Source organism: Dermacentor variabilis, chromosome 6 (assembly GCF_050947875.1).
Source record: "Dermacentor variabilis isolate Ectoservices chromosome 6, ASM5094787v1, whole genome shotgun sequence".
NCBI classification, from domain to species: domain Eukaryota; kingdom Metazoa; phylum Arthropoda; class Arachnida; order Ixodida; family Ixodidae; genus Dermacentor; species Dermacentor variabilis.
Genome location: NC_134573.1, coordinates 155,149,414 through 155,164,032, shown reverse-complemented (window position 1 = coordinate 155,164,032; position 14,619 = coordinate 155,149,414). Strand labels below are relative to the sequence as shown.

General features: G+C 45.9%; 1 protein-coding gene across 1 annotated transcript in view; it reads right to left on the bottom strand.

Moving 5' to 3' along the window:
- The window catches only part of LOC142586336 (uncharacterized), a 69,392-nt gene that overhangs the window by 20,440 nt on the left and 34,333 nt on the right, over positions 1-14,619 (bottom strand). Inside the window, exons 17-19 of the mRNA XM_075697586.1 lie at positions 13,444-13,508; positions 9,400-9,725; positions 2,638-3,463 (exon numbers count right to left, since the gene is read on the bottom strand). Of these exons, the coding sequence (XP_075553701.1) occupies positions 2,638-3,463; positions 9,400-9,725; positions 13,444-13,508 (1,217 nt within the window). The remainder of the gene's footprint in view (positions 1-2,637; positions 3,464-9,399; positions 9,726-13,443; positions 13,509-14,619) is intronic.

The window sequence follows — 14,619 nt, the reverse complement described above, 5'->3', positions numbered from 1 at the left end:
GTCAGCAGTAGGAGCCAGGTACTCGCGCCCTACTTCGCCCACGACATATTGTTGTGCGATCATATTTACCGAAACATCCGAAATATGTAAACAAAGAAATCCATGACACACAGCACATACAGCTACACCCCCCCCCCCCTCTTTGCTCTGTTCCCTTCATGTAAAGTCAATAACGATGTGCAATAAAACTTCAGATGGAGCTTAACGTAAAGTCAATAAGACCAGCCAAATACGAACAACCGCCCCTTATCCTCCAAAAAAATTGATAGGGGAGAACTTCAGCTGCTCAACGCTTGTCTGTAACAATGAATACTTGAATGAAATTCTGAGGTTTCACAAACTGAAACCACGGTCACAATAAGTCGCACGCTGTAGATGGGAACTCCGGATTAATTTTCACCACCTGGGGTTCATTATGGCGCACCCAATTCACGGTACAGAAGCGTTTCTGCATTACGCCCCGTCGAACTACGAACGATCAATTTATATTTTTTTTCAACAACATTCATGCCACTGTATTCTATCAAACCTGTGATAATTACGCCGAAAGAACGCATCAGCTCCCTCTAGAGATAATGGGCGACGTCCCTTTTGCCTATACAGCTAAAGTGACTTCAACTTAGCGGTAGCTTTGCAGCGTCGTGATTAACAAGCTATGTGTGTTCGCAAGCTTTAGATCTGCTAAGAAATAGGCGTGGTGTACACGAAAAAGAGCAGACGAATACTCTGACACCTCTATTTTTCTTCATTGTTCGCGGCCTGAAGCAACAATCGGTGCCAAGTAATTTTCTTTTTTTTTTGTAAGCATGGCCAGCCTTTTCTTCAAAAGAGAAAATTACATGAAACGTTTCTAGTTTTCCTCCCTTTTTTTTTCTGCCTACACTGAGTGTGACGTTAACGCCGGCGTATCTGCCTGACGTTTATCCCTGCAACTTGTCTATACAAAAAGAAACATTCAACAAGCGAAAAGGTGAATACTGCCGACTCGCGAACTGCCAGTGACGGTTGTGTAATACTGGCACCGTGCCTGTTCACTTCGTGACCACCGCTCTTATCACAGCCACAGGTTTTACATGGTGTTGTTTGTCGGAAGGGATAGGGGCGGCGACTTAATCTGCTGATTTTTTGTTATTATTATTTAAATTCCGCCGCACTTCTTTTCAACCAGGAAACACGCAGGACGCGGAAAAGCGCTGTTTAAGGCGATAAGCTATCTGCAAAATAGCATATTTATCCTTGTTTCGCAATTTGTCTGAGCAAGACGCCTTAACTGCTGATTAGATCGACTTTATTGTGACAAAGCAATTCAACAGCCGTTAGAGACGTCGTACTAAAGGAATGCCGAATAATTTGAACCTCGAAAACTTTTTCTTCCCTCTTCCAATATGTATGGGGCCGCTGTAGAGGGGCGTCCAACCCGTGATCTCGGGTTTAGTGAAGTAAGGCGCAGCTACTGAGTCACGGTCGTGAGAAAATTGCCATAAGTTATTGCTGAACAATGCTCAACGCAGCAAGCACTGGCACATTACCAATGCGACGAGGGTTTCACATAGTTTACGTGTATTATCACACCAGTTAGTCCAGTGATTGATTTCGGCGTAGTTCATAGCGTATCAGAAATCATACTTTTTTAGTGCTATCACTACCTTTAATGTTACCAGCACCAATGAGATGGCTGCAATTTATTAAGATCGTTTTTTGCAATATTGAATGAACTATTAAGCCAATTAAGCCACTACCTTCGATACAATGTTTGGTTACTCCCACAACTTCCTCACAGCGAAAGTGACTCGTGCAGCATTAGAATACGCAAATTTGGAGCAGCGTAAGCTATAAAATTATTTTACAAACATAATGCACTGCATATTAAACTGGCTTTGTCTTTTTCCTTTTCTTTTTTTTCTTATCGTAGACTTCAATGAAGAGTGAATAAAGGAAGTACCGTGTACGTGCGTTTTTGTCCTTGTTACAGCGAAACAAGGAAGATGTGGCGGGTTACGAGTGTCGAGATCTAATCTAATCACACATGACTTCCTGGGGAGGTGCGATATTCAAAGAGCAGGGAGCTAGTATCCAATCAGGACCAATTGAAATATTTCTCTCGACTCATCCATTTCATGACGAATATGGAACTGGCAGCTCTAACGTCACGTAAAATCACGACATTTAGATTACAGGCTTGTCTCCTACGGCGGCTCATACGAACGCACAACCTTTTTCGAAAGAAGCCAAGCTACTACGCGCATGACCGGATGTGTATAGTCTGGATGCTCTTCTCTCCGCACTGCTCAAAAGTACCTCCGAGTTTTGCTTTAGAACTCCAATACCGTTTATAGTGTCCCTGTGCGTCTTCCGACACGCACTCAGTGCTCACTCTCTCCCTCTTTTCCTCTTTTTATTCCCCTTTCCCCCACTCCCAGTGTAGGGTACCGAAACAGGTGCTCGCCTGGTTGCTCTGCCTGCCTTTCTTGTTCTTGCTCTCTCTCTCTCTCTCTCTCTCTCTCTCTCTCTCCAGTACCAGGATTTCCACGGGCACAACACGACGCAGTCCCGACTCATACTGACGCTTCAGCGACTTTACTTCCTTTTGACAAAGGCTGCACTTCTTAAATCTATGAAGAATAATCATGAACTTACCGAAGTAGACAGCCGAGTTCTTCTTCTTGACGTTGTCGTCCATGTAAGTGGTCCCGATGGCGTAGTAAGCTGAGCCGCCCAGTCCATTCAAGAAGTTACCCATGAAGAAGAATAGCAAAGGCCCGAGTGAGGCGGCGTCCTCTTTGGTCGCTTTGCAACTCGCCGCTGCCGCCTCGTCGTCCGAAGAGCCGCAGAACTGGGTCGTCTGGGTGGCGACGCCACCCACGGTCGGCAAGTCTCCCAGAAGGTGCTTGCCCGGACCGTACACCACGTAGGGCAGCAAGCTGGACACGACTCCGAGGAGCGAGAACAGCATGCCTCCGGCCACCCAGTTAGGTTTGCTGGTACGCCTCAGGCACACAATCATCACCAGGTTGGCCACGATGGGACTCAGGTCGTCGGCAATCATGATGATTCCCGAGGCGCGACTCGATAGCGAGAAGCGCCTCTCCACGGTAGACAGTGTCCCGACCAGGTACGTACGGTAGGCACCCTGAAAGATGCCCAGCAAACCGAACACGAGGGCGTAGTAACGGGAAGTGGCGAACTTCTGCAGCCAGTCCGGCCTGTAGTTGCCCACGCCGCACAGGTAGTCGCTGTCAGTTTCGGCTCCTTGGGTCGAATCCCGCGCCTCGTCTTGGTCCTTCTTCGGCGTAGGAACGTCCGCTGCTTCCGGCGCCGCCGGCCCGCACGCGCCGCCGGCATCGCGGCTGCCGTCGGCTTTGCGGCTGCCGTCGGCTTTGGGACTGCCCTGCTTGTGAGCATTCATGAGAAGTGGCGTCTCGACAGGCCGCCGAGGTTTCTCCGTGTTAGGCTCTCCCACCGTTTATCACGCTCGCGGCCTCTTCGGGCTGCCCTCTTTTTCTCCGGCCAGCGGCGGCGTCCGCTCTCGAGGGACAAAGCGTTTGAGCGTCGGGCGTCGATGGGCCAACTATTTCGTCACATCCGCCAGTCGTGCTAAGAAAGGAAGACGATGTTGTCGTTGCCTATGCGCTGACAAACTCCGCTCCCTGCTACGCAGGCTCTCGCGCTACCGCGGCAACTGACAGACATTCACTCTTTCGACAGCTAGAGCGCGTTCCTACTGACCCGTTCACTCAGTTGAGGGATCGCTCACTCAATCTTCTACCTATAAATCCAAGTCTGTACCAACACTTCCGCTTGCAAGTATATGGCTGCAGCCTTACAATGGCTTGCCAACCTGAGCGTGGAAGAATAAAGCCATTGCCTTGTTCCTTTCCTCAACGCTAATTAGCTACAGCATTGCTGCGTGAGCAAAAATTACTGCAGCGCTGCGATATGCAGTGAAGTTGCCCTTCCATAAGTGTACCGAGAGATCATTTACTCTATTCAATGGACTGTTTTCAGAAACTCGTACTCTTGAATATCTGTAACATGAAATATGTGAAAGTGGGCCTTACTTATTTTTTAGCATTTTGTTCCGTACCTGAAGATTTCTCTTGGGGAAGTAATTCACAAACCTCTTTTTTCTGTTTAGTAGAAACTGTATCCCATTACGATCACACGATATCAAAAAAAGATACTGAAATCCGAGTTGGAAACACTGTAGCACAGGATTCTTTAGCAAGGTGATATTGGACCAGTGCGACAAATGACAAAATAATTAACATGAAACGGAGTTCTTATCAGAAGCCATTGTGTCCACAATAACCATTTTAATAATCAGATATAGCACACGGGGATGCTCAATCCTTGCCCTAAACTGGATCTTGTTCTAAGGTATTTGCGCGTTCAAGGCACTATAACACACAACCATCGAATTAACACCAATACGTCAACACACTATCCTTCCTGTGTCTTTTGACGAGTTTCTCCGCTTTTCTTTTTTTCTTGTCGAAGCCACTGACCACAAAACAAAACTTGTACGGTTGTGACAAACTCTCTATTGTCGCTATATTGTCACCTTTATGCGGTTACTGCCGTTGCTTTTTCATACACGTAAGTCTGGACATTCCCTCCTCAAACACTTCCCGTGAAATGATGTCGGCCTGGGCACTGTGATGTGACGCGGAAAGCAAAGGAAGCCGTGGCTTCTAATAAAAAGCGTGTTTGCGGCCACCTAATGCGTCGGGTTTATAGAAATGTGTGCTGACAGCTACAATCAGTGCAGCACCAAAAAGCTCTCGCATGAAGAGCGCTCAACTCGCCCACTTACCTCCATTCTTCCAGGTGGGACAATATGCCGATACGGTGTCAACACATTGCACCAAGCCTTTTCACGTGACACCCACGTCTTCGCTGTCGATGCTCACGCAGGACTTAGGTCTCATCGTGTTGTTTTACTTTTTTTTGGCTGTGTTTTCACGTTATCTCTCTCGCTTCGTTCGTGGTGTTTGGGCTGGAAGAGCAGAGCGATCGGCGATACGCTTTGTCGAGTAGTCTGGCATCGGTCCACTTGCCCTGTGCCCAATACGCAGTGCGAACTTATCTGTGTGCTCGCGACGTAGCCGCGGCTTTCTTGGAAGTGGCTTCTTGAGAGAAAAAAAAAAGCTTTGTTCGCTTTCTTTCTTTTTTTTTTCTTCCAGTGTGACTCTGTGTGTAAGCGATCTCCACGCCTGTCGCCCGACTACTTGCATTGCTTGTTTGAAGGGTGGCACATTCGCTCCTGTCTTTTGTAGCGAAAAAAAAAGAAAGAAACGATTTCCAGCTTAGCCTCTGTAGTGCAGTTGCGCCTCTTCACTATTAGGCGCAAAGCACCCGCTCGAATATTCCCTTTTCAATTCCAGCTGTGGCCACTCGCGTTCCTATTTCCGGAAGCAACGCTCCTATTTCAGCTCCGGTTTAAAGTGAGTCAAAGTGAGAGAAAAGAAAGAGAGGGTGGCAGGGCTATCAACTAGAAAGACATCTGGCTGGCCACCCTGAGCTGAAGGAGGGTGACAAGACAATAAAGAGAGAGAAAGAGAGGAACGTGGTGAATGTGTGCGCACGCGCGAACTGAACCAAGCAGTCAAGGGGGCTCCCAAAAGCCGGCCATTCTTCAAAAAAAAAAAACAGCATCTTCACTGCTTTCTGGGCCAATGATCGGTTTGGAAGGTTTTCCAGTTGCGTCTGTAGACGGTTGGTGCACGGTCGTCTAGTGGCCGAAATGCCTTGGACATCGATTGTCCTTGTATGTCAAATCCTGAACAGTTGCCAAACAGGTAGTCTTATGCTCTCCTCGCACCCGCAGACATCACGTGCAGTGCTGTGAGTCATTTCGATTGTTGCTGAATAAGCTCTCGTGAAGGCCACTTCTCACCACAACCGATACAGAAGACATGCTCCGCGTCGGTGCAGTCCGAGTGGAGGCCCGAGTTGCAGCGAAGAGTTTTGTTTGTGCAGTCTGGCGCACCTTATGTGGGTGGTATTCTACTCAGCTAACGAAAGTGTGCGTGCAAGAAGGCGAAGCTACTTCACAGCCTCTGTCCTCGAGAGTGGAATAGAAACACAGAAGTCTTCTTCGTGTGATCTACAGATCGCGTCACAAATTACGCAGACAACGCTGCCTAGAATGGCCAGGCAAACATTTTTTTTTTTTAAATCTCGTACCCTTTGTCTATCAAGCGGTGTAGAAGTTCTTTGATTTCTGACATCAATTGGTCATGACTTCCATGTAGGAGGCACAACTGACTAAATTGTAATGGCGAATTTGAGTCGTAGAAGTAGAATTCACTGCTGGTGGGTTATCAGCTAAAGCCTCCTATAGCGATGCGATGATGGAAAAATGACGCGAGAGGAAAACAATGACACAATCAGGCGACGAGCGCAAGCTTTCAACTGGCATATTTATTTAAACGTCTCTCTATACTTTCCAAGCGCTGTAGGGCGACCTGTAGTGTAGACAGCTTTATTTCTCGTTTTCTCCTGTTCTATTGTTCTTTTGTTTTTGCTATATCTGCGTGTTTCTGTTTTTTCTCTACCATACCCTTTAGCCGTTGCAGTTTTTCTTGGTTTGCAAAGCGGTATGATTATGATGATGATGATGATGATGATGATGATGTGCAGAGATTATGGCGCACGGTTGTGTGTGCGTGCGGGGGTGTGTGTGTGTGTGTGTGTGTGTGTGTGTGTGTGTGTGTGTGTGTGTGTGTGTGTGTGTGTGTGTGTGTGTGTGTGTGTGTGTGTGTGTGTGTGTGTGTGTGTGTGTGTGTGTGTGTGTGTGTGTGTGTGTGTGTGTGTGTGTGTGTGTGTGTGTGTGTGTGTGTGTGTGTGTGACGAGAAACTCTTTGGAGCACTGAGTGTCGGTGGTATGGGGCCCATATGTGTAGTATAGTGTAGACATAGCAATCTCCTTGGTCATTTATTGTTTCGCAATACATTAGATAGCGTTCCCAAGAGTACGCTGCTATCTGACTGACACAAATGACAGGTGATACGGGCGAGCTTCTGTCCTGGCGCCTGCAAATGTATGAAGTCTACGTCGCTCTGCGAAGAACGCGCCGGTAACCGAAGATCCTGAAGCCGCTTGGCTGTGCACGTAAGCTATAATCTCGTGTTCGCAGTAGCTAAGGAGCAGGAGATCATATTGATAGAGTTCACAAATTATGCCACCAGCTGAGACCAGATGCGCAATGATAAACGGAATTCTTTCGTGGCACCGATTGCCAAGTAGCCGCGTCGCACAACCTAGAGGCCAGACAGGCACACGATGTTCGAACAAATCGCGAGATATCAGTCACATAAGCCATATTCACGAACCAGAAGCCATCATAAAGACAAGAGAACTCGGCTGGCACATGGCGGCACACCTCAAGACAGCTCGGTGGTACTAAACGTTGCTTTAAAAGAATCAACTGCACCATTTTTCTTAAATCGAGGAGGAAAATGACATTGGAACAGTACACATAGCGAGACCTGATGATAATACAAAAGTTCGACCATCTTCTTCGTATCAAGGTGGCCTCCAAGGGCTCTCTTTTGCAAGCCCGGAAGAATTTGAACAAGCCTACCACCTGAAAATCAGCGCTTATCCTTTGTGATTATCTTCGGGTTGTACCGCATCAATTTGTGGACAGCAGACCACTTAACTGCCGCCTAGTGGCACGCTAAGTGATGCCTTCGGCAGAAAAAGTATGAAGACGACTCAGTACATTGCAATGGAATGCCACGATATTCGCCCAGCAAGTACCGCATAAGGAACATTACCGTTCAAGAAGCGCTGTTATACAAAGCAGATGAAAGCATTAACTGGTCAGTGGTCGAGGTGAGCTAGATAAGGTTAGAGTATTGGTGGAAAACAAGCAGGGAAGAGATGGATAGAGCGGGGCTCATTACAGCTATAGGTAATGTATGCTCAATGTACAATGTAGAGATAGTGGTTTTATTGAAGAGAGAAAAGATGACGAGACAGGCAAAACGGTAGACTGCATTAGATATACGTATCAAGGCCTAATTAGGTCAAGCAGGGTAGACGACTGTTTGATCCCCGCCCCGTTTTGAAGCGAATGTCATTATAAATCAGCAACATCACAGGAGCACTGACGACTGTCACAAAAGTGTTCTAGCCACGGTTGTCACCGGTCTGAGCAGCCCCACCGAGGCGGGCGCAACCTTGTGCAGAAACAGGCTTAGTGCGTTTCTCCGGACTCCCTGATCAACCAACGGGTAGCGTCTCACCTGATAGAGTATGTAACGTGTTTGAGTCAGGCACCGTACGCGGCGCTGAAGACGATGCCCAGCCTACCGGCCAAACCACCGCCCCGTTCCAAAGGGGACGCTCATAACATCCATCCATCCATCCATCCATCCATCCATCCATCCATCCATCCATCCATCCATCCATCCATCCATCCATCCATCCATCCATCCATCCATTCATCCAGCCTACCGGCAATCGCCGCGCTATCCATTCATTTCCGATGAGCGCTGGTTTTACCCCGCTCAGTACATGGGCCTACTTCACTCGATCTGAAAAAGCTTTTGCGTAGATGCGCCCAAAGCAGCTCGCCTGATTTGTGTGATGCTATATGACTACAACTGTCACCGTTAACGCACGCTGCACCCTGCCCTGGTTAATAAATTCTTGTTTATTGTTTTCTACCTAGTGTCACATCGAGTCCATTAACGCAATGTTATATATATATGGCTTAATATATTTCAGTGTACAGATACTTGTAATCGGTGGTAAATATCAGTAAAACATAGGTAAGAATACTTATCAGAAATCGTGTACTTGATTAGCATGACTATACGTCTCATGAGAAATACGTCTCCATGATCTGTGCGCATTGTATTGACGTTTCAGTAAAAACTTATCAGCACTCCCTGTTCTTCACTGCTGATAAGCATTAACCGGGCCACCAATGCAAAATGCTGTTTCAGGCGAACGTTGTATTGATACGAAAGTGCTTCCAGTATTTCGCTATAATAGCGACAAAGGTATTTATTGTCGTGAGCAGTACTTCTTCTGAGCAGTACATAGTTTCACTATATTTAAGTCTTTAGACGAGATAAGGCTGCTGACGCTTTACGTGATGTGGCAGTAGCGATGTAAGGGTAACAGGTACCACAAGGACTAGACTGAGGCACGGCTCGATGGTGCCGCAAATATGACTGGGCAGTGACTTTGTTTGCTTCATGACTTTCGTAAGGGTGAACAGGTCGCGAACGTTTAGATGACGGGCCCCGCGCATGCCACCGGCAGGGCTACCACGGCGCCGAGTGTTCTTATACGCGACGCGTACCTGCGTATCGCGCCAGCCGTTCCCACCTTTCTCGCGCGACTGACAACTCGAGTGGGAAAACGTGCGATGTAGTTCAAGAGCTAGTGGGGGGCGTCGTCTTCCCCGCGAGGCCACCGTTGATACCGTTCATCTCCAGCGCGCCGTTCTCCGACTTGGACGTGGCCGCGTCTCCTTCGCCAACTTCCGCTTCGCCGTACATGTTGGGTACGCGTTTGGCGTAGTAGGACATGATGAGCTGGCACACCAGCCCGAGAGTCATGAAGACGATCGTGACGGCGTGGTAGGCGACGCGTAGCTTGTCGACGTCGTAGAAGGAGCAGTTGCCCCGGCGACCACCGCGGTCTTCCCACACGAGGCAGGTGGCGTCAAAGATGGCCGTGTAGATGAGCGGGTACGGAATGGCCCCTGCAACCGAGAACGTTCTCTTAGAAGCGTCGTGAGCAACGCGAATCTTCCGAGAATACACATTGCTTGGGCTTTTCTTTTTACGATGCAGCCCGCGGAAAGCCACGCACGTGCGGCGTAGAACTGTGTGTGTATATATATATATATATATATATATATATATATATATATATATATATATATATATATATATATATATATATATATTTATACTCACAGTGAAGCAGACGCGCGTATGAAGCAGAGTTTGTTATAGATATATATACATATATATATCATTTTCTATCTCTCTGCCAACATAAGGTAGGAAGTCAGGAAAGGGCGTGGAGTACGTTCGACAGGAATTTCCATAAGCAGATGTCCTTAAAAAGTTAAAAAAGGTAAAGTACTGCATGGCTATGATCTCTCGGTTTTTGAGGATAGAGATTCTCAGAATAACCTTCTATGCTGAGGAAGATGGCTCAACATCGATATAGGTGAATCGAGCGTCTTTGTATTTGTTTACGTTGGAGGGTTTCGCACACTGAGATTTTTGAGCGTTTGTCTGTAAGAACCTCCGCAATTTCTTTGATATTCTTCTTTCTTGTCTAAGATATACTGCAATTCCGCGCAAACATCTCCTGCAGCTGCTGCAACACAAGAGAATGCATTAAACGTTATGCTCTTGTGCGTTAGAATTGTCACGACTCGTGAACTGTTCATATTAACTCATCCTTAGGTGCCTTTTGCGTATGGCCATGACTTTATTATTTGGAAATTGTTGCTTCTTTTATCACCACACGTTGGAGCACACGAATATGCGTCTCCTTGTTATAACTCTATTTAAATACAGAGAACGCGGCAAATCGGGGTGAGGGACTGAGTTTATTTGTTTAGATGAATCAACACCGGCTCATTGTCAATATATATATATATATATATATATATATATATATATATATATATATATATATATATATATATATATATAAAGGAGGGAAGGCACGTAGAAAGGGGAACCCGTGACTTATACTGTCGACAGTAGTTCCAGCGGACTTTGCACGCTTCTGCCTAACGCATGCGCTGCGCACCCGAGCAGTCAACAGTTTTTCCAAGCTGCAATCTGCAGTATACCATATTCTCGTCTTGCTTTACTCAGTTCCAGTATGAAGAAAAAGGACAGGTGACAGGATGAGCGCTAACTTCCAACTGGTTTTATTCCACGACCCCATTACACATTATGGGGGCCGCTCATAGCACATGTGGCAAAAAACGATCAAAACTACAACCTCACACTATGGTGCACCAACTCGCCCATTCAGCAATGCTTGTTACAGTACACCTTACTCAATGTGCTACGTCTTCCACTCTGCTCCCCATCTGCAGTGTAACAGAGAATTGCGTGGCCACTGCCGAGGAAGGAGATCTATGGTGATTTTCTTTCTCTAACTTGCGTCGAATTAAACTCCCTGCCTTTCAACTTTTCTATGTAACTATGTACCTATATATGTCTAATCTAGCGATCTATAACATTGCCAGCCAGTGCCAAGCAGAAGATGAGAGGTCATAAACAGCTCCACTAACGTTGACGACGGAAACTATGCATGAGCTGTCACATCCACCCGTTCTGGTAACACTAAAGGTATATAGGCCGGTAACGCTATGCTAAAACGTCTAATATGCTGAAATGTATCTGCCGCACATGCGCAGTTGAGTTGAAGGAACAGCAGCGATGGTCGGTGCAGCAAATGTTAAAATACTCTGGTATGGCTATACCGTACAACTTGTTGGTAGAGAATCGCGAAGGATTCGCTTCTCCTGGCGAAGTGTTTGAACGCTAAGAACAGCGATGTCCGAGAGGCTGTCTCCGTATCCCTACTCCTTCCTACAGACCATACGTTTCGAGGTTATGTTCAATCTCGCACGTCCTGCGGGGGGTCCTCTAATGCCGGAAGACGCGCAACGTTAGAGAAACGATGTTGCCAAATAAGTAAGCTGAACCATATTTATTCAGTTATTTTCTATGCCTTTCCGATCGCCAGCGTTCTAATGCTTTCGAGCAGTCACGTTCACTGTACCAAGACTCCGGCGCCACGAGCTGGTTCTCGATATTTGGCGCAGCTATCGAGGCACGCGATTGCATGCAAGCAAGTGACGGACTGTTAGCGCAGCCGAAAGTTATCTCGGAAACATTCAGGAATAGATAAAATGAGGAAATTAGGTGTAGTGCACTTGTTTCTGAAGAAGGATCGCTCTTTAAAAAAGGAATTTTCAGGGCACTCAAAACCGAGAACGATTATTCTTTTTTTTTTTGTTTGCTTAAGCTCAGAAAGTACACACACGCGCTTCAACTAGGTGCACGGGAAATGCAGCTGTTCCTTCTCACTAGGGCAACAACAGCGAATGCTCCAAAGCACTCAACCTGGATATAGGGAATCATGGTTCGGTTTTGAGCACTCAGATAGATCTGAGATGTCCTTGGTAGTTTTGTTGAAACTTTCGAGAAGTGATAGGTATCTATGCTTTCGTAAGCCTGCGAGAGAGAGACAGAGAGAGAGAGAGAGCGAGGTTATGCTTGAAGAAAATTGAGTTTCTACGTATGTTGTATACACGTATGCGTGTTCGTCCGACTAGTAACTGGAAGAAATCCGGGTTATCCAGCATTCAGATGTACTATTAGAAAACAGAAGGTTGCACAGCATGCCTGGACGGCTTCTTGCAGCGGCTAAAAAAAGCTTTCAGGGGTTTATAATGCTATAGACGTGCTCCATGCCATGACGTGATGCAGAGAGCTGCTTTCCGCTGCCCACCACGACCTTGCTAATTCTGGCAGGCACGCGTGATTCTAATGGTGTTGTGCCTTTTATCATCGTACAGGAAAAATACGAAAGCCGCAGAATGTTGCGGCCGTGGTATTGGCGGCCAGAAGAAACAGCCAAGCGTTTCTCTTTTATTTTGCCCATGCTGCCGCGTGCCAGCGACATTATAAATTTCTTGTTTAAGAAAAAGAAGCCTATCTATAGATGTTTAAAACGCCATACAGGGATAGGCAGATGTATACAACGCTCTGCCCCATCGTCAGCTTATACGCTCTTGCATGGCATCACTGCTACATTAACCGGGATAATGCACTCCAACAAGCTTGGCACAAGCATTTATTCTAAGTTATGTTTCATCAATGTACTTTATAGATATACTGATTGAAACTAATAAAAAAATAATATATTGCTCAAAGAAGAAGCAGTCAATAAAAATGGGCAAAGTCGCACTACCAATAAAGTAATTTGGATTAGCTGAACATTACCATAGGTCTTCTTTTTTTTACAATGAAAAACTAAACTAACTAAGCTATATAAACAGCGCGAAGGCTTTCGTAGGTGGTCAGTTTGTCGTCATCGCTATTTTTGTTTCAATGAGTATTTTAAAAAATGAAGAACATGAAAATGTACCGCCACACTAAAGCTAATGTTGGTATGCGGCATAACGTCAAATCACTCTATAATTGGGACATGTAAGTAAGGAAACTGTAACTTGGCAAATTATGATTAGTAGGCTGCTTTTGTTGGCATTTTAGTAACACATTTACCCAAGTGTTGCCACAAAGCAAACAATAGTGACAAGGCGTCGCTGTTCTTTTTGTTTTTACACGCTTGGTAAACGGTTATTATTGACATGTATATAAATTCAAACATAGCGCAACATATACAACTTATCGAACGTCAACTGTCGTTCTTCTTACCTAGGAAGTTCAAGCAGCCGGCGAGCATTCCTATTGCTATTCCTTTGTCTGCTGGGTCAACACACCTGCGTTATATGGGTAGGAGAGCATGACATCCAATTTTTAGTGCTTCCTTCGGTGAATTTTCTTTAAAAAGTAAGAAAACAAACATAAATGTTTCCTTCACACAGGAATAAAAAAAGAACGCGCTTAGTACTGCCCTGAATTTCGCTTACCACAGGGGGGGGGGGGGGGGGGGGGAACGAAGCTCTATATTACCAGTGTGCAAAAAAATGTTCCTATCAGCTCCGGATCTAGCCGGTATTAGAAATCGTTTGAATTTTACACCCTTGATTTCCAACTCGAGAGAAATTGTGAGTTTTTAAATTAAATACACTCGTTTTGATTAAAAAAAAGAAAGCTCTGCTAACCGCGACACCAGTCAGTAATTTAAGGGTTGGCAAAAACTTTGTTCGATGTTCTCGGTGTTTCAGTGTAAAAGTAACAACAACCGAATACTATATCACGATTATGCTAATCAATTCGACGTGCGGTAACACTCGAGAGAAATTTGCCAGGATTGCTGTGACCGCAAACTTCAGATGTGAATGGGTTACAGAAACTGCGTCTCGCAGAAAGAGACGAACGCACAAGTAACTTGAGTGTTGCTCAGAGCCCGAAGTTGCATTGCGCGCGGAATTACTGGACAAAAGTTAGCCCCATGAATTGGTTCTCGAGCATAGAAACCGCTCAAGAGCCATGCTGATTGGACTTCACAAATAACACTTAAAAGTTAGATTTGCATACGAATATTTACTCTCGTTCAACGTTTTTCTATTCAGCATAGATATGTGGAAGTTATTGTCTGGAATCCAAATTTATATGCTCCTGTTCATATTCTTCAAGCGAATGCATACTTATAGTCATTCTGCACTAACAAGCAGTTCTAACTTTTAGGCTCTCGTCAGACATATTGAGAATGGTTGATTTCGCTGAGGTGAAGCCTACCAACGTGTGTGGTTGTTTCGTTTTTTTCTCACTCATAGTCAGCGTGAAATCATCATGTAACGCACCCGGGCCTCGGTACAGAATGCTATGAAACGTTTCCGCTTCCGGTAATATCCGGGATACTTCTTCTGACGAGAGAGCTTCGCAGAGGACGCTACCTCGAATCTGCCGCCATGCTTCCAGACGATG